At 40.7% G+C, this 23,419-nt stretch overlaps 1 protein-coding gene and 1 long non-coding RNA gene across 3 annotated transcripts in view; one reads left to right on the plus strand and one right to left on the minus strand.

The window, feature by feature from the left end:
* Positions 1–14,738, plus strand: part of LOC112450377 — a 20,005-nt gene extending 5,267 nt beyond the window's left edge. Inside the window, exons 2-4 of the long non-coding RNA XR_003038970.2 lie at positions 14,139–14,210; positions 14,295–14,486; positions 14,623–14,738. This is a non-coding gene — a long non-coding RNA (uncharacterized LOC112450377). The remainder of the gene's footprint in view (positions 1–14,138; positions 14,211–14,294; positions 14,487–14,622) is intronic.
* Positions 1–16,376, minus strand: part of apobb.1 (apolipoprotein Bb, tandem duplicate 1) — a 19,827-nt gene extending 3,451 nt beyond the window's left edge. The window contains exons 1-26 of one of the 2 annotated variants that reach the window (XM_017411891.3): positions 16,259–16,376; positions 15,154–15,369; positions 14,830–14,862; positions 14,616–14,728; positions 14,357–14,502; positions 14,112–14,259; positions 13,882–14,034; positions 13,555–13,679; positions 13,378–13,463; positions 12,488–12,932; positions 12,263–12,377; positions 12,025–12,171; positions 11,316–11,527; positions 11,039–11,234; positions 10,762–10,941; positions 10,435–10,638; positions 10,150–10,317; positions 9,850–10,055; positions 9,572–9,754; positions 9,358–9,488; positions 9,047–9,266; positions 8,796–8,968; positions 8,070–8,230; positions 7,877–7,989; positions 7,394–7,767; positions 1,185–7,193 (exon numbers count right to left, since the gene is read on the minus strand). In XM_017411891.3, the coding sequence (XP_017267380.1) occupies positions 1,185–7,193; positions 7,394–7,767; positions 7,877–7,989; positions 8,070–8,230; positions 8,796–8,968; positions 9,047–9,266; positions 9,358–9,488; positions 9,572–9,754; positions 9,850–10,055; positions 10,150–10,317; positions 10,435–10,638; positions 10,762–10,941; positions 11,039–11,234; positions 11,316–11,527; positions 12,025–12,171; positions 12,263–12,377; positions 12,488–12,932; positions 13,378–13,463; positions 13,555–13,679; positions 13,882–14,034; positions 14,112–14,259; positions 14,357–14,502; positions 14,616–14,728; positions 14,830–14,862; positions 15,154–15,208 (10,096 nt within the window). In that variant the 5' untranslated portion in view covers positions 15,209–15,369; positions 16,259–16,376. Of the gene's footprint in view, positions 1–1,184; positions 7,194–7,393; positions 7,768–7,876; positions 7,990–8,069; positions 8,231–8,795; positions 8,969–9,046; positions 9,267–9,357; positions 9,489–9,571; positions 9,755–9,849; positions 10,056–10,149; positions 10,318–10,434; positions 10,639–10,761; positions 10,942–11,038; positions 11,235–11,315; positions 11,534–12,024; positions 12,172–12,262; positions 12,378–12,487; positions 12,933–13,377; positions 13,464–13,554; positions 13,680–13,881; positions 14,035–14,111; positions 14,260–14,356; positions 14,503–14,615; positions 14,729–14,829; positions 14,863–15,153; positions 15,370–16,258 lie in introns of both variants that reach the window. The other variant, XM_017411890.3, reaches the window with a different exon arrangement.
* Between the last annotated feature and the right edge of the window lie 7,043 nt (positions 16,377–23,419).

The raw sequence follows: 23,419 nt of genomic DNA on the forward strand, positions 1-23,419 counted from the left end.
CTGCCCCCTATATGTCAGGAGGACAAATAACACCTTTTCTGTTCAAATTGCCAACCCGCCACAGTGGCGTGTGTTGATCAAATTCACCCGCCACTTCAAATATTTACCCGGATTTGGCGGGTGGCAGGTGCTAATTTCCACCCCTGCTTCCAACACCCTGGACTCAGTGTTGCCAACTTAGCGACTTTTCAGACCACTCTAGCAACTATTTAAGAAAAAAAACGTCACTTTTGAAGACAGCCGTGAAAGCAAGTATTGTCTTTTCCAACGAGCAGCGGGTGCTGTCTTAGGCTCCGCCCTTGTGACAGGTGTCTCAGTCCTCACAGCATCCCTCCAGCTGCAGTCAGACCAGGAGACATTCCCCCCACCAGCCAGAACCTAAATGAATTGTGCATGTGTGAAGCTGCAGCTGACTGATCAATGGCTGGATGTAAATGTAAACTTTATTTTACATGTTTTATGTTTTTTTTAGAGGCACTTTTGTCGGTCCCAGTTGCTGCAGGACGACTGAGCTGCCTGTCAGTGCTTTGGGACAGGGGTCTGCTGTGGGACCTGCTGCTCATTGATCTTTGCTTTCACGGCTGCCTCTAAAAGACCACAATAAAACCAGATAAGTAGTTAGATTTGTCACTAGTTGCTTCTTTCAAAGTACTCACTAGAGGGGTCTGAATACTCACTGAAAAAATAACAAAGTTGGGAACACTAACTTAAGGTGTTTCATGAAAAAGACAATTAGCGCCCCCTAAAGTTTCAAAATGTGTTTTCTGGCTGTTCATCCATCCATTATCTGTGCTCGATCTGTCACAACTTGCTGTGTGGAACAGCCAATCAGACGTCAGGGTCTGTTGACGAGCTGCACTTGTCCCGCCCCCCTGAGTTTGATGGGTGAGGTTGACATCTTTAACAATTACAAGATAACACCGCTGCAACTGAGCCATGAAATAAATAAATACATAGTGAAATAATTGTTTTTTTAAAAAAAGAATTTGAATGAGATGTTTAATTATTGGATTTCATTATTTAAAGTTACATTTAGTTATTTAATGATGTACTTCATAATTTAATGGTACATTTAATTATTTAATGGTACGTCTATTTATTTCATGGGACATTTACAATTAATAAGCATTTCTTACAACTTGAAAATATAATGGATATGTTTTAACAAATTTTCATCAACTCACCATCCAAGTCATAGTCCAGTGTCACAATTGGGGAGGTGGCAGAGGACTTAAATCGGATCTTGAAGACCGGAGCACTGCCCTCCGTCTCAGCTGCCATGCTTGTGGTGTACACCGGGCTGACAAACTTGACAATACAAGAGACCTTCTGCTTAGAAGTGCTCACTTCAGCAACAGTCCTCTCAGAGTAGGTTAGGTCACCGAGGTCGCTTTGTTGAGCCATGTCAATTTCAATATCAGTAGTCAATGAAGAGATTGGTGTAAGGTCAATAACAGCTTTGATGTTATGCTTTCCTTTGGTTTTGAAGCTGAACAGGTTTGCTTCGTTGTTGCACGAATGCCTCAGCTCTGCAAGAAGACGACCCATGGAGGCTTCAGCAGCCATGTTGTTGTTCACATCAATGCCAATGACCTTTGTTGTGCCGTGGTGAAGCTTGGCATCAGCCGTGACTTTGGAAGTAGAACGGAAGCCATGTTCATTTAGGTACAGATTAGCTTCATTATCCAGGACTCCCAGAATTAGATAGTTTTCAAACACTCTGCCATTCATGTTGGACTTAATAGAAGACTCCACTGAAATATCTTCAAAGTTTCCTTCCAGTTTCAGACTGTGGTCTGCTTCGGCCTTTCCATTTGCATTTATTTCAGGGATGTTGAAATCACCCTTAATTTTTAAGGTGGACAGAGCACTAGGTTTGGACTTGGTGTTCGCAATCAGATTTTGGCTTGCTTCCAGGTTGAGTATCGGCAGAGCAATCTTCCCGAACGAAGCTGCAGACACAGCAGCTTCGAAGGTCTCTGTGCTCATGGTGACGGTGCTGTTATGAGTGCCTTCAATGTGCTGGTTTTTCACGGAGATGGAGCTGGCCAATTTAATTCCTTTTTTGGTGGTCAGACTGGTGGTGCCTTCAAGTTTGGCTACCAGATAGTCAAACACAGAGGCAGTGTTAGCTCCCAGGCGGATGACAAGACCATCTTCAGCATACAGTAAAGCATTGGTATTCAGGTTAAAGATGGCAGACTTGAAAGACAGGTCTGTGGTCAGTCTACCCATAGAGGGGATGTGAATCAGATCGGCGTTGCCTTTTTGGTAAAGAATCTTGGCATCCACATTAAGAGTTTGCTCAGTTGTAGTCAAGATGTTCTGCAGTCCACTCTGCTCATACAAGTTGAAATCATTGAAAGCTGGAATAATGACACCAATAAGAGGTGGATCAATCTCAGGAATATTGATCGGGATTTTCAGGAAAAACAAATCGGCCTGACCTTCCATTTCAAAAAAGATGCCAGCTTCATTTCTGTTATTGTTGAGAGTGAAATTGTAAAACATTTTGTACTCATTGAGACGAGCTAGAAAGACTCTGCTCATCTTTTGTCCGTCGGGACTTAAGTTAACCAGGTAATCATTCTGCAGATCCATTTTGGCATTTAGGTCTTTGAAAATGTTGACTTTGGCATTTGCTTTGTTTTGGAACTCAAAGACAAACTCAACAGGACGGATTTTAAGATTGACCACATTGGAGATGGCTCCACTTTCTGCATTGTGCAGCTCTGTCTCGTGGTTTGCTGTCATCTCAATCTTCATATCAGCAATACTGGCATGTCCAGATGCCACAAGCAGACTGTTCTTGATCACTGGTGCCTCTGCTTGATTGCGTACATTGAATTTGAAGTAGCTCAAAGTGCCTGATTCTGCTGTAATGAGATGTTTCATCTTTATGTCTGCAAAGTCTGTGTTACCAGAACACAACAGAGTGGCAATCCTGGGGCTGAGTGAAAGCTGCAAATTGCTTTCATGGTTGGTAGTATAGCACCTGACAGCAATGTCGGTATCGTCACACTTCGCCTCTGCCGAATTGCCAGCGGTCAATCTAAAAGTGAAGCCATCTTGCTCAGCTTTTAACTTTTGGGTTACAGTAACCTTATCTGGGACATTAACAAGTGGCAGTCTCACTGAATGAGTGTACGTTGTATCAACAGTGGCAGTCATTTCTCCTTCCATGGCAATAAAGGCTTCGTTCTTCAAGTTGGCAGTGTAAGGTTCAGTAGTAACTTTAATTACGGTTTTTGCTTGGGCTTGAGCTGATCGACCATACAGGGTCACAGATGCCTGATGCTCAGCTTCAACAGCAACGTGCTCAAACTTTACAGTCTCTTCAAAGACAATACGTTTCATTTTTGGGATTGCAATACGAGTGGTGGTGTCAAGCTTGTAACTGAGAATTTTAAAATTAGGAGCTATGCCCTGAGAATGGAAGAATCCGGTGAACAGGGGGGTCATTTTGTTCTGAGTGGAGTTCTGGAACTCAGCAGATGTCTTGAGGGTGTAGATCGGCGAGTGGAATTTAATCTCGCCGTGGAGTTTACCGAAGCATGGAACCATGATCTGATTCGGAATGGCTGGCAGCTTGATTTCAGGAACCTCGAGAGACTTAACAAGCTTCTCTACAGGTAATTTTGGGAGAGTAGGGAATGTAAGGTTAGGAAGAGTGAATTCTGGCAAAGTGATCTCAGGAAGGGTAGGGAGGTAGTTCAAAGTCAGATTTCCAAAGAAAACATCTACATCAAATGTATTGATTTTGAAGTTCACAATGAAATCAATAAGCTCAATGATTTTCTGGTTGATATCCTTAAAGAAAATTGTGGTTGCTTTCACAGTGTACCTGTCTAGTATTATAAACTCAGGGATGTCAATCCTTGGTGGAATTTCAAATCTTTTAAACCTATTTTGGAGGATATTCACAGTTGGCACAGTAAGATTTGTAAAAGGAATTGTGAAGGATGGCGTACTAATATTTAGTTTTCTCTGTTCTTTCCAAAACGCATCATTGATCTGCCGAATCCCACGAATTAATTTCTCATCAGGCAACACGTTCTCAATTTCCTTCAAAACACTGTTGAACAAATCTCTTGTTATGTCTACAGAAACTGCAGACCAGAACTGCAACATTTCTATACCAAATCTAAGTGGATCTCTGAAGTCAAATTCCTCAATTTCCTTTTTTATGAATTCAGCAAACCTCTTAAGGGAATCGCACACAACTTGTTCAGAAATATCCTTGGCAAAATGAATCATTTCTGCAACTTTTACTTCTCTCAGAGGTTCCATTAAGGCTTGAATTGAAGATAAGACCGCATTGACAAATTCTCGTGCTGCCTCAAGTTTCTCGGGGATTTCAAAATTCTTGATGACTTCATTCATGAAAGTTGTGTACTCAGCAATAATTTGATTGGTGTGATCCACAAAATCATTGTAATTCAGAGACTTCAGCCTTTGAACCAGATCTTCAATATAAGTGTTCAAATGTTCAATAATGTCTTTAACTTCAGTTGTTTTTAAAGAATTGATAGCAGTTTGGAAGATTTTCATAGATTTGCAGGGAATGTCAGTTTGAAAAATGGCATGGATTGTTTCCTCCATTTTGAGATGTTTGATAAGGTCCACAGCTTTTTCCAAAACAGCATGAGCTTTTTTGTCAACCTCAAGTTTAACAATCAGTTCTTTCATCTTGGCATATACATAATTGATCTTTTCAACAACGTTAAGCTCATGTACCAACTGCTTAATGATATCTGTTATTCTCTGTGCATAGTCTTTTAATATTAGATGACGTATGTCCATGATCCATATGGGTAAATCTTTTGAAAAGGAAATGAATTCCTTCAGTTCTTTCACAAAGTCTGTCATGTCAAATTTGTAAATTTTTTCTTTGACATGAGTTATAATGGCCTGTACTTTAGCTTTAATTTTGTACTGAACATCAATATCGTACAGGAATTGAATACTGCTGCCCTTCAGTTTTTCAAAGTCAGTCTGATTGATCATCTCATTTATGCTCTCAATCCAAAACACAACCTCAGGTTTGATGTCATCAATGGCGTTTGCGACTTCGTCTATCTTTTGACTGATGGTTTTATAAAAGGTGCTACTGAAAATAGCGTCATAGATCATATCCGTTACTGTTGTGCGATAAAAAATTAGATCATCCAGTACTCTCTCAAAACCTATTCTCAGGTTGTCTAAAAATTTTTCCACGTCATCAATTGTGACAGTGTTTTGTGTAAGATCAGTGAAAAATTGCTGCAGCTGATTTAACTTGCTCTCCAAATTGATTTCAGCAGCTAAGTCACTTATTTTCTGGGGAAGAGCCTCAAGTCTAGCCCTCACCTCCTCATTGTTGAGGATGTCTTGCAGCGCTTCTGCCACGTACACAACTAATCCCTTGATGCTCTCCAAGAAAACAGGAAGATTTTCTATCAGAGGGAAGTGAATTACACGACTGTCTGTGCTCTTGTCATACTTGAGGAAGCCAGAGATGGTGAACTCCTGGTTCTCCGTGGAGGCTGTGTTGATGATGTTTGTGAGGATGGTGCCAGAAAGCTCAATTCCAATTTTATCAGCAGTATTGTAAACGTCTATGCCCTGAGTAAAAGCTTGCTCATTCATTTTATATTTCATTTTAAGACCAGTCTTCTGCTCTTGGGGTGACAGAACAGTATCCATCTTGTAGTCATATATGGTCTCAAGGGAGAAACCATTATCCAGCTCCTGCTTTGTTGATCCTCTTAATTCCTGTAAGCTGGCAAAAGCCAAGGGTCGTACTCTGAGTTGGTGTTTGCCATAAAGCTGGCCACTGTGTTTTCCATACATGAATATATCTCCATCAGCATTGGAAATGGCATCAAGATTGAAATCAAAAGGGACAACACTCCAGCGAATGTTGTGGTTGATGCGAACTGGCTGAGAGTTGAACTGTGCATCATTGGTGAACTTTGCAGCAAGGCCTACAATTTCGAGTTCAGTATTGTGATTCACGTGAGTGCCAAAGAGTTTTCCAGTGGTGCTGCACTTTGCAATAGCGCTCAAATCAGCATAGTTAATCTGGTAAGTGTGCTTGATCTCCTCATTCCCATATGAGGCCTTCAGGTTTCCAGTCAGGTCCATCTTGTACAGCTCTGCCTGAAACTGGGCTTCACTGCTGAAGCTGGAGGCCAGAACGTCCATGCGGTTGTCAACATTTGCAGAAGCAGTGTAGGGTTTTAGGTTCAAGATGATATTCTGAGTGTAGGTGATGAACTCAGGGACTCTAGCTTCAGCCCCTGATTTGAAGTCAAGGCTAGACAGAGTCATGGTAAGGGTGTTGGTATTATCAGCCTTCATATCGTCCATTTCAGCTTTGTTTGAAATGGACAAAGTGGCCCTTGTAGCATCAATACCAGCATCAAAGATGTTTTCTAAAAACAGAGAGCCATTGAGAGTAGTTGTTCCACTTGTGCTCAGACCATTCTTATTCATTGTCAGGGTGGCCTTGTGCTTTGCCTCGTTCTCAAGAAGCTTCATGTTGGCGTTGCAGTTTACAGCCAGACCATTAGTATCAAGAGAGGCAACCAATAAGGAGTTAACATGGTTATCAAAGTGATCTCCATTGGTCTCCATTCTGATCATGACTTCACCAGCACCAGCAGAGGCCTTAGCCTGGTTGTGGATCTTCATACCAAGAGCAAGGACATTTGCGTCACAAATCATCGTCAGCTTGCTGTCCTTGAAGGAAAGTTGAGTGGCGTGAGTGAAGACATCTTCAAGGGCATTGGTGTTGGACACGAATGAGAATTCACCATTGCCAAGGGTTGCTGCAATTGTGTTCTGGGCGTTAAGAATTGTGGAGTCAAACTGAATACGAGAATCAATTTTTGCTTTTGGCCTAAATGGGAATATGCTAAATGACTGGGCTGAAATGGTCTTGCCATAGATGGGTCCAACTTGGATCAGTCCCTCAAAGTTATTGTAACCAGACAATTCCTCAGTGTTGATTCCAGCCATGCCAGTGTGCTCCAGTGTTATATTAAGACCAAATGGACTTGTGGCTTCTACTTTGCTCACTGATTTCAAGTTAATTTTCTCAGTGATTACTCCATCTTCCTCAATGCTAATTTTGGCTTCAACAAACTTGTGGGTTAAAGAGCTTCTCAAATGGGCCTTGAAGGAATCAGTCATGGTCACCATCCCAGTACCTAAAACACAGGAGGAAAGCAGAATTGAGGACCAAAAACTTCACAGAATGACGAAAGCAAAGCAGTAACATCCATGTGGAGACTTTTGATCACATAGTTTCCCATGAGTGAAAACTAAGTGAAACATACAAAATGAAAACGTCTTACTAAATTTCTAATTACAACAATGCAAAACTTTTCAAACAGTCTTCATGAAATACCTTCAACCGCTACTGAGAGGATGTCAATCGGGGAATTTCCTTTCAGGTCAAACTTTGCTGAAAAGCTTGGTGGTTCCACAACATCTTTTCCAGCATCCAGTGTGGCCTCTATGTCATAAAGATTGCTCTTCATCATTGTTGAAAACTCAGCTTTGCCGAACAGAGGGATAGACAGCATGAAAGCCTTTGGAAAAACAAGTTCTGGGAGAGGGATATCTATGGAGACAATTTCCAGTCCAAACTGGGGTAAAGAGAGGCTTGGAGTGGTCAGAGCTGGTGGAAAGTTAAACTCTGATGTTGACTTTCCTCCAAAAGGCAGTGGGATTGTAACTGTGAAACGTTCTTTGTTAAAGTGGTAGGCAGCCTTTGCCTTGCTGTTTTAAAAAAAAAAAAAAAAAAAAAAGCAGAATAAAAGTATAAATAATTCAAAGGGGAAAAAAAACATTTAATTTAAACATTCACAGTGGAGTTGTGCACACTTACGTATTCAGGAAGAGCGTCTCTGGCAAGGAAATCTCTGGTATATCAGGCAGTCTGAGGTTCTGCATGTAAGGGAGCATTTCAGCACCATACTTTTCCATGTAATTGTTTGCGGCCTACAAAAGAAAAGCGAAGAAGTGTTTAACTTTTGCTCACTTACTTAAGAAAATTAGACTGACTGTAAACATAGCCATACCTCAACAAACTTCCTGAAGATGTGACGGACTTTCATGTCAGTCTGTCCCACTTGCATGTCGAGAATCTCATTGGCATACGTCTCAATAAATTCACCATTCGGCAGGGACTTTGTCTTGGTGTTCATGTCAGACTTGACCTCAACCTCAATCTTGCTTACATCTGACAAAATACACAATACAATAAAAACAGTCTAATTTTCTGCTGTCATGATTGTTTACATGCTAGCTTCCTTTTTATCCAGTCCTCTAATTTACAAGGTAAAACCAGTTGACCAACTTTAAGCCTTATCTCTCAGAAATGAGCATAATCGTCTCTTCAGCTAAGAAAACCTGTAGTGCTTTTAAATGTAACATGACTGATGTGAAATAATATTTAAGATCTATAACATTACTGTAAGAATCTGAGCTAAACTTTTCAGGAGTAGCCATGTTGACTGTAAAACAAATTAAATACACAATGTTGAACCTCTTTACCAAAAAACACAGTTTTCTAAATTTTGCATATTAAATGCATTTCACTTTCTTTTGCTCATTTCTTCCTCATACTGAGCTTCCTCTGTAATAGCCCACAATGTCACGTGTTAGTTTTTAAAAATTTTTTTTAGGTCATTTAACCCCCATAAATACACCGCAATTACCAAAACAACAGATTTTCCTGTGTTTAGCATGTTACCCAAATTGAAATCTACTCTTTGACAGAAAAGCTGAACGGACAATGACATTACCATATTTCATTTCAATTTTCTGCTCAGAGACCGTGTCCTTGATCTTAATTTCACTTTGAAGTTCCAGCTTCAGTTCGTCATTGTTCTTCACTTTAGCTGTGACAGTGGATTCAGCTTCGACTGAAGGCACCTGAACCTGGATTTGGAGCATGCCTTCCTTCATGGCCTTCAGACTGAAACATGTCCCAGTTAGTGGGCAAACTGAGGATTATCATGTTAATTATTAAGAGTGTCTATCTTTAGTTTCTTACTTGGCGTGGCCAATCAGGGAGAGCTCTGTGATGTCCTTGTTTATCAACTCAAGCAAGATGGAGTGAGTTCCTTTGCCCTTGGCGTTTCTATCAGCAGCGCCAAGCCTGAGCCCAGCCTCCACGTCATAGTCGGGGATCTGGATGTCTGCTGAGAAGGTACTCGTTCTCCTGTTGTATTTCATGCCTAATCTAGCCTCAGTTGGCTCTGCACCTGTTGCACCTGTTCAAGCAATCAGATCACTTTAAACTTCTCTAGATTCATCCAATGAGAAGATGATGTAAAAAAAAAACCCATCAGTGGTGATCGTTACCTTCAGCTCTCAGGATAAACTTCAGAGAGTCAACCTTCTGCTTGTCGTCGTCTCCCTCCTTCAGGAGCTCGTAGGCAACGGTGACTGTGTACTCGGTGACTTCTCCAGTTGGGTGGAGCTCCACGGCAAATCTACGTTGTTAATTGGCAGTACGTTTTACTTAAATCATTTTCATTTTAATTTGCGTGTTATTGTCTTGTAGTTAAAGTCTTACTTGCTGTCGCCGTTTAATGGGAAATAGGGGGCTGTTTCATGAGAGAAAGCATTGACGTACTGCAGAGCTGTGCAGAATTTCATTCCAGTAAAGGCGTTTGTGCATTTATTAACATCAACTTTATCCATCACCAAGGGAGGAATAGTCTTAACCTCCGACCCAGACACTGCCACCAAGGTGTTTCTAAATTGAAAAATGTATAAAAGAAAGAAGATTTATTTTCTTTTACAATGTCGGACATTTGTAAGGAAAGCTTTATGAAAATATTAGTGCCTTACGTTATTTTAATAAGCTTTGTAGGTTTGGTTGGAGCCGGAATGGTGAGTTTGTATTGAGCTCTTTCCATCAAGATCTTGGCTGTGATTCCACTCTCATGGAAAATGTTGGTGTGCATCTCCAATCCAGAATTAACGTATTCAGGAATGTGGGAACCAATCTGAGTGACAAACTCAATGCCACCAGATGGCATGAAGCTGAATGTGCTCTGTGCAGAGATCCAGGAGAATGGTTGATGTAACAGCACTTAAGTTTATACAGGAAAGTAAAACACGGGTAGCATTTAAATCCAGGATAATCACCATGTCACGAGCAAGCTGAAGTCCACCTTTAAAACCAGACGTGAAAGTACCAGACAGCGCAATCCTCAGAGGCACACCAGTGACAGTTGGCAGGAAGAATTCGTTGTCCATGAAGATGTAGTGGGCAAAAACAGTGGTGTCAGGATTAGTCATCAGGGATTGTATTATCTGTAACCAACAAGAAACACATTTATAGTAGGACGAGCATTGTTTATGTTATGGATATGTAAATAAATTCACTTTTCATTGGTAGTAATTTTAGATCATTTAATGCCTTAAACGTACATTTCCTGGGAACCTTGTGTATGTCTCTGTGAACCTCATGGAAATCCAGTTGACAATCACATCAATATCATGGGTGTCCAGGTATCCCAGCTCATTCCCCAAGAGTCTGAGATAAATCATTGCCTCCGGAACCTCTTCACTCTGAAGTTGTTTCTCCAGTTTGTTGAGGTTCTCTCCAATCTGTTTCATTAGGTGCTGGGAGGTCTAGACACAGATGTACACGATCTCTAAGTATGCTTCTCATTTTCGACATATGAAGATAAGATGAACAAGCATTTACACGTTTTTAGATTGTTTAATGTCTGTAAACCAGGCTGTTGTGAATACCTGTCTCTTCATCTTGTTCTTCTTCAGTGCAGGTGCAATGTTCTCCAGGATGTCACTGACTGCATGTGGCATGTTGTCTGAGACAAAGTACATTGTCTTCAGGGCAGTGTCCGGGAAGAATCCATTCTCTCCGAACAAGGCTTCAACCCTTGGTTCAAATCCTTTGCTATTGATGCCAATCTGTAGAGATTACAATTTTTTTTAATCCAAAAAGGGCTTTATATCTGAACTGAGTGATAAAAATCCTTAAGGTACAACTTAGGCTTAAAATGGTTACCTCCATCATGTCGATCTCAAAGCCAAATGCCTTTAGAGTCATTTCAAGCATAGCCTCCTTGGGCAGAGATCCGTTCTCCTCAAAGATCATGTTGCCCTCCAGAGATCCAATCTTGTAGTTGCGAGAAAAGTTAATGGGGTCCATGGTGGGGTCGATTTGATTACCTTGCAGGGCATCCTGAATCTTCTGTCTCAATCTGCGAAGAGGAAAAACAAAGTTTAAACCAATCAAGAACCAGAGCGCCCACTTGTCATTTAGCACCGTTGCTTTTCCTTACTCTTGGGTCTCAGGCTCGGTTGAGGACAGGATGTTGGTGATGTGGGAGATTATAAAGCTCTTGACTTGGTGTTCCTCGTTGCTGGACAAAACTTTAGACAGCTGGGTGAGCTCACTTGGCTGTGGATCCTTCATGAGTATCAGATACGCAGCGATACGCACTTGCACGGAGTTGCCACTTTCCAAAAGCACCTGCATGAACACCTCTCTTTCCTGCAGCTAACAGAAATGAAGAAAATGAGCACGTTGCAGTCCGCGTTCATTCTTGATATTTTAGGTAATTTGAAAGGCCTTATCAGTATTTTGGATGTTTAGTTATGTTCTTGGTTTTTGTTTATTGCAACTTCACTGCCAGTAGTGTCCTCCATAGTTCCTGTTACCGGTATTCCACATACCATATGTGTTCTGTTAGTAATCAGCACGCCTGTTGTCTCTCATTATTCACCATCCTTGTATATAACTTCCCTTTTTCTCAGTCCTTGTTAGATCCTGCTGTTACTTCCTGTTAATAATGTTCTTATTGAGTCGTGTTACGTTGCCTTTGAATTCCTCTATGTTAAATGATTAAAATTCAGGTTTTAGCCCTCATTCACCTGCTCCAGCTTGCTTGTGTTTGGGTCCTTCAGCTACCAGTTAGTCACACTTAGTGACACCTTACAACAAGAACATCAACAGTAAAACCAGTCTGACAGGCTCATTGTTAGACCGACCTCATTAAGCACCGGAAGCAGCCTGTACACTTGAACAGCAGCTTGCTTCACTTCTTGGGAGGCTGCAGGCTGCTTCACACAGTTGATCACGGCAGAACGGAGTGCAGGACTGGCAGGAACCACAGCTGGAGCCATGTTTCCAACCACCTATAAATAGAATATATTGATATGTGTTACTGAGCGAAAAAGAAAATCTGGAATTTCATTTCAGTTTTGAGCTATCGAGTAAGATGCTTACTCTGAGCACCATGAAAGTCTGCCCCATTTCGCCAGTGCAGTCGCCCAACTGAGAAGCCATGAACTCCGCAACAGAGTGAATCTCAGGAATCAGTTTTCCCTCAGCTTTGTAAAACCTGTTTAAGAGACAAAATAGACTTGTGTGGATCGAGGTAGAACTTACTTTACACATGGCAGAAATGTGATATTTAAAAAAGACACTTGGAATAAAAACCGATAAACGTACCGTTTGACAACGTTGCTAAGAGCATACATGATGGTCTTGCTGGGGTTGTGTTTGGCCATCTGGAGCATGTCATTGATCAGGAGGGCCGAGGGGTTGGACATGAGTCCCAGAGCGAAAACGGCAGCATCGACTTCCAGCGAACTGCTGTCAAAGGTTCTGAGGATGTGCAAGAAAGCGCTGCTGCACTCTGGGGTTCCACACTGGGTCAGAACCTGGTAGGTCAGGAAGAGGGACATGCTAACGGCCTCGGGAAGGGCAGCGCGCAGGGTCTCAGTCCTCATCCTGCGCACCGTGGAGACGAGCGTGTGGAAAAGGTGGGCCCGCCTCTCGCCCTCGGTCTCGGGCAAGGCAACCAGTTCTCTCATGAGGTTCAGAGCCGCGTCTTTATCCAGGGCCGCACTCTTGTCCTCCACAGCCTCCATGTGAAGCTCCTTGACAACGTCACCTTGACAGACAAACAAAGGGATTGTGATAAGTTCAGCTGTCATCAGCTAATGGAACATCGCTTCAAAAAGGACCAGAGTATGCCTTTAACCTTCAGACACTGGCAGACTGGAAGACGTTGGAAAAACAACTGAAAAGCATTTAAAACTAATTATAATTTGAACAATACAAAAACCAAAATACTAAAATTAATTTAAAAGTTATGAGCTGCTAGGAAGGCAAGAGAAGCAAATCATAAAAATGAAAATGACCAAATATTACACAAACAAACTAACAAAGCTAGTCTATTTTTCAGTGTGAACCTTTTAAGTTTCATATTTTGTAAATAAATACATTGCTTAAATGATTTGCACACGAATGAATCCAGTTTTATTAGTGCTTTGCACAGTTTTAAATGTTCCCTTTTTCACACCCAGACGATAAAACGTTAACACGGGGGGGCTTACCGTGCTCGAACACTCGGTCGTTGTGAGTAGAAACCTCCACCAGAGTCAGGTCCTGCTTTCCGACATTCGTTACTCCGTACTGTCCTCTGTGGACAAACGTGGTTTTAAAAAAAAAATGTTTGCAGCACAATATTACCAGTCGACTTACGGCACAGTCAACAGGAAGGTTTGGTTTACTTGTGCGAGAATGGAACGAGGATGTGGTTCTCGGTGCAGGAACCAGAGGTCATGTGCTTCTTCTCGTTGTCGAACTTGTAGTTGCACGTTTGGGAGCTCCTGACCATCTGAGCCAGCGGGGAGTGCTGCAAACGCACAGAGCGCGATGTTAGGATTGGAGATGACCTTCTACAGTCAAAAAAATGTGCGTATGCCTTTGCACATAATTGCGGTTTTATGCCCGTATTGCTGCGTTATATCTCAAAATTAAAAACTAGAGTTTCTTTTGTTCTGTTCATTGCTATTCATCTTAAAGTTTTATTGCCACGTGATTTTTCAGAGCCTCACCATGCCAGTGATGAGTGCCAGAGGGCTGTTGTGATCCCTTATTGGCACAAACTTGTCACATCCGGTCAGATCTCTCTTCAGGCTGACGTCAGTGGCAATGTCCTCTCTGGCATTAATGCTGTAGTAGGTCCTGCACTTGCCATGGATGGTGGGCTAATAGAGAGAAGACATGTTAGACATGTGTTTTCTTTGGCGAATGAAAACTGATGTTAATTTGTCGAACCCAGTACCATGTTCTTGTTCTTGTCTTCCTCCAGGAGAGGCACAGCCAGGGCGGAGACGATGCCCCTCTTGAAGTTCAGGATAGTTGTCGTCTCGCCGTCCTCGGGGTACAGCTTCACGTTGTACTCACCCTCAACCACGACCTTCAGAGGATGCCTAAAAGAAAATGAACAACGGATTTTTTTTTTTAGGTCAAACCCTGCCAAGAAGTATCCCCCCCCTCACTCTCTAAATAGAAGGGATCTTCTCGCACTTTTCCATTTTGGCGGCAAAGGCGTCGGAGCTGGAAGTGGGGCTGAACACAGGGTTGCCCTCTGCGTCCGTGTCCACCACCTCACTCAGCTTGCAGCCGGTGGTGTGAACGATGAAACTGCACGTCTGCGGTACTTCAACTTCAACCTACGTAGACGATAAAATTGCATATTTGTTATCCGGCCTCCTCTAAGCAGCTCCCAAGTCAAGAAAAAGAAAATGCAATGATTTAGAATCTCTCTAAAATACATTTGCTGTACCTTGCAGGTGGCCCTGGGTCCATTCTTCAGCTGTGAGGCTCCGTTGATGGCGTTCAAAGACTCAGCTTCGTATTGGTATTCATACTTGTGCAGGGCCTTGTATCTTTGAGCCACTAGATGCATTAAAAAAATACATTTAATAGTCATCTCAGTCCTAGTTAATGTAGACAAATGAAATAAAACCTTAAAAACAGATCAGCATAAATGAACTCACGCAGACAGGTTGGTTGATCTTCATCTTGGGCAACTGTTAAAGAAAAGCCTTTTAGTGTTTTTCTTATAAATAATCCAACTAAATGTCTAGTTAATGAAATAAAATGCACCGAAATACACTCTAATATCTGTGTTTTGCAACTAATATTTGAACTTATCCATGTTAATACAATTTAAAAGTTTTTTATTCCAAAGACTTACAAAACTTTACATTTGTTGTCCAAATTCATGCATAACTAGACCATTTAATTAAAATACGCCTCACAAAAAACATCAAACAATTTTTTTTTTATTCTAACGTTCAGTGGTGTTAAGGGCTACTCACGAGCCAAGGCGGATATACTGAGGAGCAGCAAAAGGCAGAGCTTTGAGTCCCCCATGGCGGGCTCGCTGAAGCTCCTTCCCCTGGGTTTGGGGAGTACTCAGACGAGACTGATGCCTCGACCTCAGCCCGAGGGTTTTATACGGTCAGCTGAACTCAGTCGGAGGGCTGGGAGGCACAGACGGCGCTTTGAACGCTCAAAGTCCACTGAAGCTTCCTCTGTGGAGGGACAAAGGCAAAAGGTTTAAGAAGATACCTATAGATCTAAGCCCATGTGCACAAACCTGACTAATTTATTCTGATTACCAGGAGTTTAGGTGTAATCTTTGTACACTTTTAGGTGTGCATGATTTTGGACATTCAGTAGGGTATTAAAGGTTACTCCTGTTCATTTATCTTGTTTTATTGCTTTCATCACTTCTAAAAGCTGTTGCCTGATCAGCATCACTGCATGCAGTGAGTTTACTTTCATCTAAGCTGCTTTTAGCTGATTAATAAGCCATTTATCTCTAAAACGATGCATATATTTCTTAACGTTACCAGTTTTTATTTGTGAATATCTATGTGACTAATAGTTAAAATAAAGGTTGTTTTGTTGAACACTGTAAAAATATTCCACAGATTGATCTGCTTGAAAGCTGCAAAGATTAGATTTGTGTTACAAGGCAGAAAAAAACGAGATGATTTGACATTCTTGCTGCAGAAATATAAGTTCAGTCGATGAATCCAGCGGCTGCAGTTTAAACTAGGTCACTGATATTAGTGAACACTGAGTGATCGAAGCGTGCTCTCAACACAAAGTCCCTCTACTGTAAATGGGGAAAAGATAAACTTATCAACTCCTTTATGGGGTGATAGTTCTAATCCACAGACAAACCAGAAGTCTGGAGCGACATTTCTTAAATTTTGTACCCAATAAACTCATTATTTGCCATCATTTTGATCAAGTTTACTCATTTACCAGGGAACATATATAAACATTGGACTTAAAGCAGGGCGTTTTTTTGTCCATATTCAGTTTGTCGGTCTATTCAGTTAAAAACTCTTCTCAACACACGTTTTCTGTGTAAAAGTCGCTCAATGGTGCATTACAGGTAAAGGTACTTACAGTATTGTCGCTGGTGTTGAAGTTAGATGCTTGTTGTTCTGCTTCTGCAGCCCAAAGTGAACTCGGAGAAAATATTTACCAAACTTTTTTTTGGGGAGGTTTAGGAGATGAACTTTGATCGACAAAGATTCAAAGGTCCGTGCAGAGTTTGATTTGCTGTTTGATGTTGGACAGCTGTTCAATCTGTGCCGTTTTAACGCAGCGGAGATAACCCAGCTGAAGTCTGCTTATTTATTACATTTCATTAGAAATGTTTTTCACAGCGACACAGGCTTTATGAGAACATACAGCCCTTTTAGATGTACGTTAGTTTATGCCATTTTGGGTTGTTTTTTTTTTAGCTTAAGTATTAATCTACATCTGGGTGTTGTGTAACGCTCTGTTGCAACGATATCCCCATCCAAATGGTTGAAACCGAAATGTTTGCACTGACAGAACTGTACACAGAGTCTCGGAGCTTTAGCTGACGATGTCAAAGTTTTGTGTGCTTGTTCCAGATAATGGAAGATAGTTTTATAGTTTTTTTTTTAAAAATGGAGACATCTTAACTGAGCTTTACAGCATTCTGACAACATTCAGGTTACAACACCTCAGACTTGTTGCCACATTATTTATTCAGCCAAAAAAAAAAACGTAAGTAAACAAAAAACCAAAATCTGACGAAATCTGAAAGGAGTCAGTGGGGCTAGTTCGCAAAATTCCTTTAACTTTGTAAAAATCAAAGCTAAACATAAAGCTCGTGTTTTGTCGAACCGCAGACAAAAGAGATGTTTAAACTGCTGCCAGTGGCTCGTTACGGTCACCATGGTAACCACACACTGGTGTCTGTCACTCCCTGACAGCCTGCTTAAGAGATGGAAGCAGACTGAGAAGTAAGCCTAAAAAAACTGCTCCTGTGGAAGAACTCTAAGTCGTATTTAAAGAGATTCTCGAGCCGTGAGCGTCGGAAGACACTGACGGTCACGCGGGGGGAATTTTTCTGTTTCTGTAGCATTCTTTTGTAGGAGATACGAGAAGTTACAAAGACCCATCACTTCTAGTGTGGAGGAAAAAAAAGATTGAGCTAAAATTGAACCGTGTTTATTCACTTTACTCCCAGGTCGTCGTTTTGTCTGACCAAAAGTCTGAACGAAACGGGAAAAAGATCTTTTCAGTTTGTTCCTCCATCAGCCTGGAATCAGTTTCTGTCCGATCTAAAAATGAAGGAGCTGGTTTCATTAAAACATTTAAAACAGACATCAGTTCGTAAGTGTTTTATCTGATATGAATAGATTTTATTCAAGATATTTAATGATATATTTTTTTTAAAAGGGTGCTTTTTTATAGTTGTTAAAGTGGTTTTAAAGTGTTTTATCTGACATGAATAGATACTCTTTGGTCAGGTAAAGATGCACACTTTTTTTAGGTGGAGATTTTATGTTTTATATGATTATCTTTGTTGTTATTGTAAAGTTTGTTTTCTGAAACTTTGTGTTTTGTTGCCAGTTTTGGCCAGAGTACTGTTGTAAATGGTTTTTTTTAATCTGAATGAGTTTTTCTCCTGGTAAAATAAAGAAGTAATAATAACAAACGTGAGGACGAACCGTGCTCTGGTTCAGAACTTCAGGTCAGCCGCGGGACATTTGCAGCCCTTTGTCTTTCACAAAACACCTTTAATGCGCTGCGGAAAAAAACAAGAAGCCTAACGCGGCCTCCCTGGAAATGTTCAAATACATAAACAAACATTTTGTTTTCTGTGATCGGTGCTGGACAACTTTCAGAAAGTAAGCACTGGATGTCCCTCTACAGCTGATGACCTCTTGGAGAAAGTCCAATTCAAGATGTCTGCCACAGCTAACTGACATTAGCCAACAGAAATGGCTGCAGCTCAGTCAGTTTTACAGATGTTGAGCTAAGATCTGATGTGGTAGTAGCTGAGAGTACTCTGAGCACTGCAGAAGGTAACGCTATCAACGCTATCCTCAAGGTTTGACCAAAACAGCTACAACTCGGTTATTTCTCAACATAAAATGATTTTTAGACTGCTGTAAAACTGGCATGAAAGGTGAGATCTTGGCCTTTATTTACTTGATGTTTTACCTTTTTTTTTTTTTTTTTTACCTCTGTTGCAATCACTTGGCTCAGTCTGAAACAGAATGAGACGGACGAGCTGAAAAGGAACACCCGGCCTTGACCAAACGAACAGATCTCACTGATATTAGACCTTAAAACCATCAAACGCTGGAAGTGATTCTTGGGTGTTTGACGCGAACACACGGAGACAAACGTGCAGAAAAGCTTACACTGCAGCTGGAAGGACTCTTACCCAATCAATCATTCAGGATAAAGGTCAATGCTTTAATCAGCTGAGAGCGCTGGGCTTGTTCAGGCGCTGCTCGCCGATTTATTTTATTTTAATCTGTGGCGTGCATTTTTTAAAGAGCTCGGCTTCCCCTAACCAAAAGGGAACAACAAGGTTAGTCAGAGTCGCAGCAGTTGAGATGTTACGATGATTGCGCTCTGCTCTGCCTCATCGGTGCTTATCTGCACACTTCTTAATCACACCTCACAACGTGACTGCTTCTTTAAACAACACCGTCAGAGGGATTCAGTTCTGGAAAAATCCTTAAAGTGGACGTCTTTGTTGCAGCACATCGATCAAACCTTTAGCTCTTTAGAGTTTACGTTTGAGCAGATGAACATGATGATGATGGGGTTTTCTGTACGTTCCCAAAAAACAAAAAAGGCTTCAAAACTAATCTGCTGATCTGAAACATTAGGATCTGATTCAGGATTTGCCGCAGCGTGTTTTGGTTGTTGCTTTGCTTCCAAAATAAGATCGGAGCAAACGTTGTGATCATGGCTGCTTTATCATCTTCGTAATCTGTGCCTCGTTCTGGATTCTCTGTAGTCCGACCCTCTTTCCAGGTTCGGCGTATTTATCCATGACACGATGTGGACCTGACAGCAGTTTGCACTTTGTGCTCTCAGGCCTGAAGATGTACCGCTGAATAAATACGCTCTGATGTAAAAATTTGTTTGCCTCCTCTTCGTTGATTTGCTTTTTGACATTAATAGAAAGGTTGTTTGAGGGCTGGAGAACTCCGTGCTCTCCTGGAACCCTCCTCCTTTTAAAATCAACTCGTGTGCCGACAAAAACCAGCCGAGATGATTTAGGTTAGACGCTACCAAGAAGAAGAAGAAGAAGAAGTCGTATGTTTCGCAGGAATGCAGTTAAACCGTAAAGTTGCTCTATCTTTAAAAAATAACGCCACAGATTTATTTTTAATACATTTTGTTTTTTGTCAGGATTTTATTGCTCTAACTGAATTTATTTATTCTTCATTTGCCCCATAACTAGCAGTAATTGAGTAAAATATATTTATATATTTGTACGTTTTCTGGAATGATAAAATAAAATTGAAGTAAATATAGTTGGAAGCACGTTTAAAAATAACCGTAACCCTCCAGTCACTTGTAGGTGTGGTACGTTTGGACACAAACGAAGGAGTACATGTGAAATATTTAAAAAGAAGGGCGGTGGTAGGAGTGTGAGGACATAAAAAGTAATGTTAGAGTCCTCAGGTTTTTTTTGTTTTGGTAATGTTTTCATGCAGATTTCTTCAGCGTTATGAATAGAAACTCTCACTACTTCCTACCACCATGAAAGGCGGATAATTCTGTAGTTTCTTGTTTGTGTGTTTGGGTTTTATTACCTTTTTCAGGATCTTTTCCGGTACCTTGTCAGGACCTGCAGTCCCCAAAACCCAGTTCTAATGCAGTTCTAACCCTAACCCTAACCCTAACCCTAACCCACATGGGGGCTCTTTAGTCCCTCGGAAGTTTTGAATCTAATAATGATGAATTTTGTAACCAACAAAAGGAGAAAACAAGAGAAATGCACGGCAAGTTATTCTGATAACGCCAAGAATTAGAAGCAACAGCTTCCCTTTGATAAAAACCTTGAATAAAATGTGAACTAAATGGGCTGCCTTTATGGGAGGAATTAAATTAAATATCAAACAAACTGGCTTCAAAGTGGGACACTTATTAATTTTCCACAAATATAAAAAGACTCATGTAGGCCTGCATAGCTATGTGTTTAAATTTGATCAAAGGGGGTCTACACAAGAAAAAACTGAATATTTGTTATTATTATTGCAATATGAGGATCATGCTATATTCATGCACAATATATTTTATGTGCAAGTTGTAATATGAATACAAAGCATATATTTGACTGAATAAACAAAGAGAAAACCAGAAAACAAATGGAAGCATTTAGCCATTTCACCGCCTCGTGTATCCTCCTGCAGCTCGCTGACCTACAGTATCAGTCCTGCTGGTTGAGCAAACACTGGCTGAAAGTCCAGACACAATGAAGTCATGCACAGGGTAGCTGTGTAATAAACATGATCGCCATATTGTTCTGCGACCTTATCAGGAACAGACAGACGGCCCTTTAGACTAAACCTGACTGCACGGAGAGAACCGTTCCCTGAAGAAGGGTCAAAGTTCAAACACAGCAGATCAGAAGATTCACAAATTCGCAATTTATTTATGTGTTATTTGCTTTAACAATCCTCAAACATGTGCATTTTGACTCAAGATTGAGTAAACTTCACATTATGCACAAATGTCTGAGTTTATAAAAACCTGCCTTGTGGACAAAGACATGAATGTTTGAATGTGGCAACACAAAAATGAGTTATTAAAGCTGATTTTAATTGTATTTGTGCAAATTAATGTAAGTAAAACAGAGGAAGGCGAGCATTTAAGTGATAAATTGAAATAACAGTGCTTCATCTCTGCCTCTCGTCTCATATCCAGCCACCACAGGGCATCCTAACAACGGGCAGATATTAAAGCCAAAGTTGTTTGTCGAGTCCTGAACTCACGCAAAATGTTTCTAACCACCTTCCAGACGAGCTCCTGTTTGTGGAGAGGCTCTAATGAGTTTCTGCACGCTGTCAGCAGGAGATTCACACCCGTGCTCAGAATAAACTGAGACTGCACGATTAGCATTCATAGATTTAGAAAGTGACATAGTGTGGGGATTTTTGAATTTTTTTTACCTTTAAAGGTATCACCTGACTGAGCAGTGTGGAAACAAAAATCACTTATAAACGACCCAGATAGGAAAACATGCTGGAAGGGTTTAGACTTTATTTATTTGTTTTGCGGACAAAGATTTTTAATGATGGAGATCAGAAAGTGGAATTCATCTCTGAGGGTTTTAGCTGCTAAAACTGGTTAACACTGCTGTAGAAAAAGAATGGAAGAACAGTTTAAAATAACAATTAAAAATGACAAACTGGACGTTAAACTGAGGAACAATTCCTCCCTGTACCTGATATCACACAGCTCGGTTATCAACGCTGAGCAACTATGACGTTTTTAAATAACAGGGTGAAAAAAATTGTACATAAAAATAAAAAGATAGGAGACTGTATTTGTTTCATTTAGGTGTTTGGGAGGGGAGAAAAGGTACAGATGCATGTTCATAATGTCTTACTGACATTAATTTGCATATTGAGACAACTTTTTAATCATTAGAAATACCTGGTAATATTGTCAAAATAGATAACCACAAGTCATAAAATAAAATTCTGACAGAATACACTTGGAAAAAAAAACAAAAACATAATGTGTACTTAATCATCTGCACTTTGTTCAGACTTTCATAAACGAAACACAAACAGAATGTTGCAAAATGTGACTTTTGGACAAATAAAAAGCATCAAACTGGACCGTCATTCGCGTCTGATCATCCGATATCAACGCTGTCAGACAAAGTTTAGGCAGATCTTGGTATTAAATGTATATTTTTAAGTAAAAGATTATTTGTATATAAGTTGTTGTCACACTTTATACCACAAACAGATCCAACAATGAGGCAGAAACAGTCTGTTTAGGATTATAATTTAATTAATGACAACCCAAAACCTGTAATATCAGAACTGTTTTTTATCTGCTCCCGTATGGAAACTGAATCTCGAGGCTTCTGAGGTCAGCTCTGATCTCACACTGTGGCCACAAAGCAGTAAATGTGATAAAGGCTGCAGGTTTTTAGCACCTTATCAGTGTTATACGATTCTGTCTGCGGCCTGACCGCGTCCTTTCACTTCTAACTGCGCTAAGAAACCTGCAGATGCTTGAGCCTGGTTTAAAAATGCTGTTTCTGCCACTAACTTCATACGGAGGACTTGTGCAAATAGGCTGCCCGCTTCGTCCACGTGAGCCGGAAGATGAGTCGCCACTAATCTACACAAAATCTACAAATTAGTACAAAAAGAAAGTTACAGGAGCTGTACTGTCGGGTCAAATAACTCTTCACATTAAAACTTTGTTTTATTGTAAATAACAACACGATTCTGTCCAGTTCAGTTTATTTACATAGGGTTGTTTCACAATAAAAGTCATCTCAGGGCATGGTAAAAAAAGAGTCCCCAGAAATACAAATTCAGATACAAATTCTAATCCAATTAACCTCAATTCTTCCTTATTAAAATACAATAAATTCACATAGAGAACAGTATGAACTATCTAAGGCTGCCATCTTTGATTTGTCACAATCGTTCTTGTTGGTCACTTTTAAAAAGGAAGAAACCGTCCAGGACCAGCTGGGGTTTGAGAGGACAGGAAACAGAAGAGCTGGTCCTGGTGTGGTAAACTCTACCCAGAAAGGCCCCAGGTCAGGAAGTGAACCTCCAACCCTTCTTGCTGGGAGGCGACAGCGCTAACCATTGCACCACTGTGCCACTCTATTCGTTCTGAGCAATATTTACATTTTAGTTACTGACAAAAGCTCAGAGAAACACCACTTCAGACTCTCCAAACTGTCTCTTTAAACTTTAGGTTCAGTGTCCGTGTTCCCAGTAAAGTGATTCCCATCACTCTGTTTAATGTAAAGACAGCCCGATCAATATAAAGTAGAAGGTTAGATTTACTTTGTGCCATAGAGCGTGGACGGAAAGTCAACAAGGTGCATGGAGAACCGCGACACCATTTACAGCACGTCGAACTTTAGCTAATAAAATGATATAAAACCATACAGCAAGGCCTTAGTTTAAATAATAAGCCCCATCTGTTGCTTTTATTAGTGTTTAAAATGCTATTTTGATGGAAAATAACCTCATATCATCATAAAACATACGTTTAAGAAATGATGCTACCTCCTTT

The sequence above is a fragment of the Kryptolebias marmoratus genome, linkage group LG19 (genome assembly GCF_001649575.2).
Source record: "Kryptolebias marmoratus isolate JLee-2015 linkage group LG19, ASM164957v2, whole genome shotgun sequence".
In the NCBI taxonomy this organism is placed as follows: Eukaryota; Metazoa; Chordata; class Actinopteri; order Cyprinodontiformes; family Rivulidae; genus Kryptolebias; species Kryptolebias marmoratus.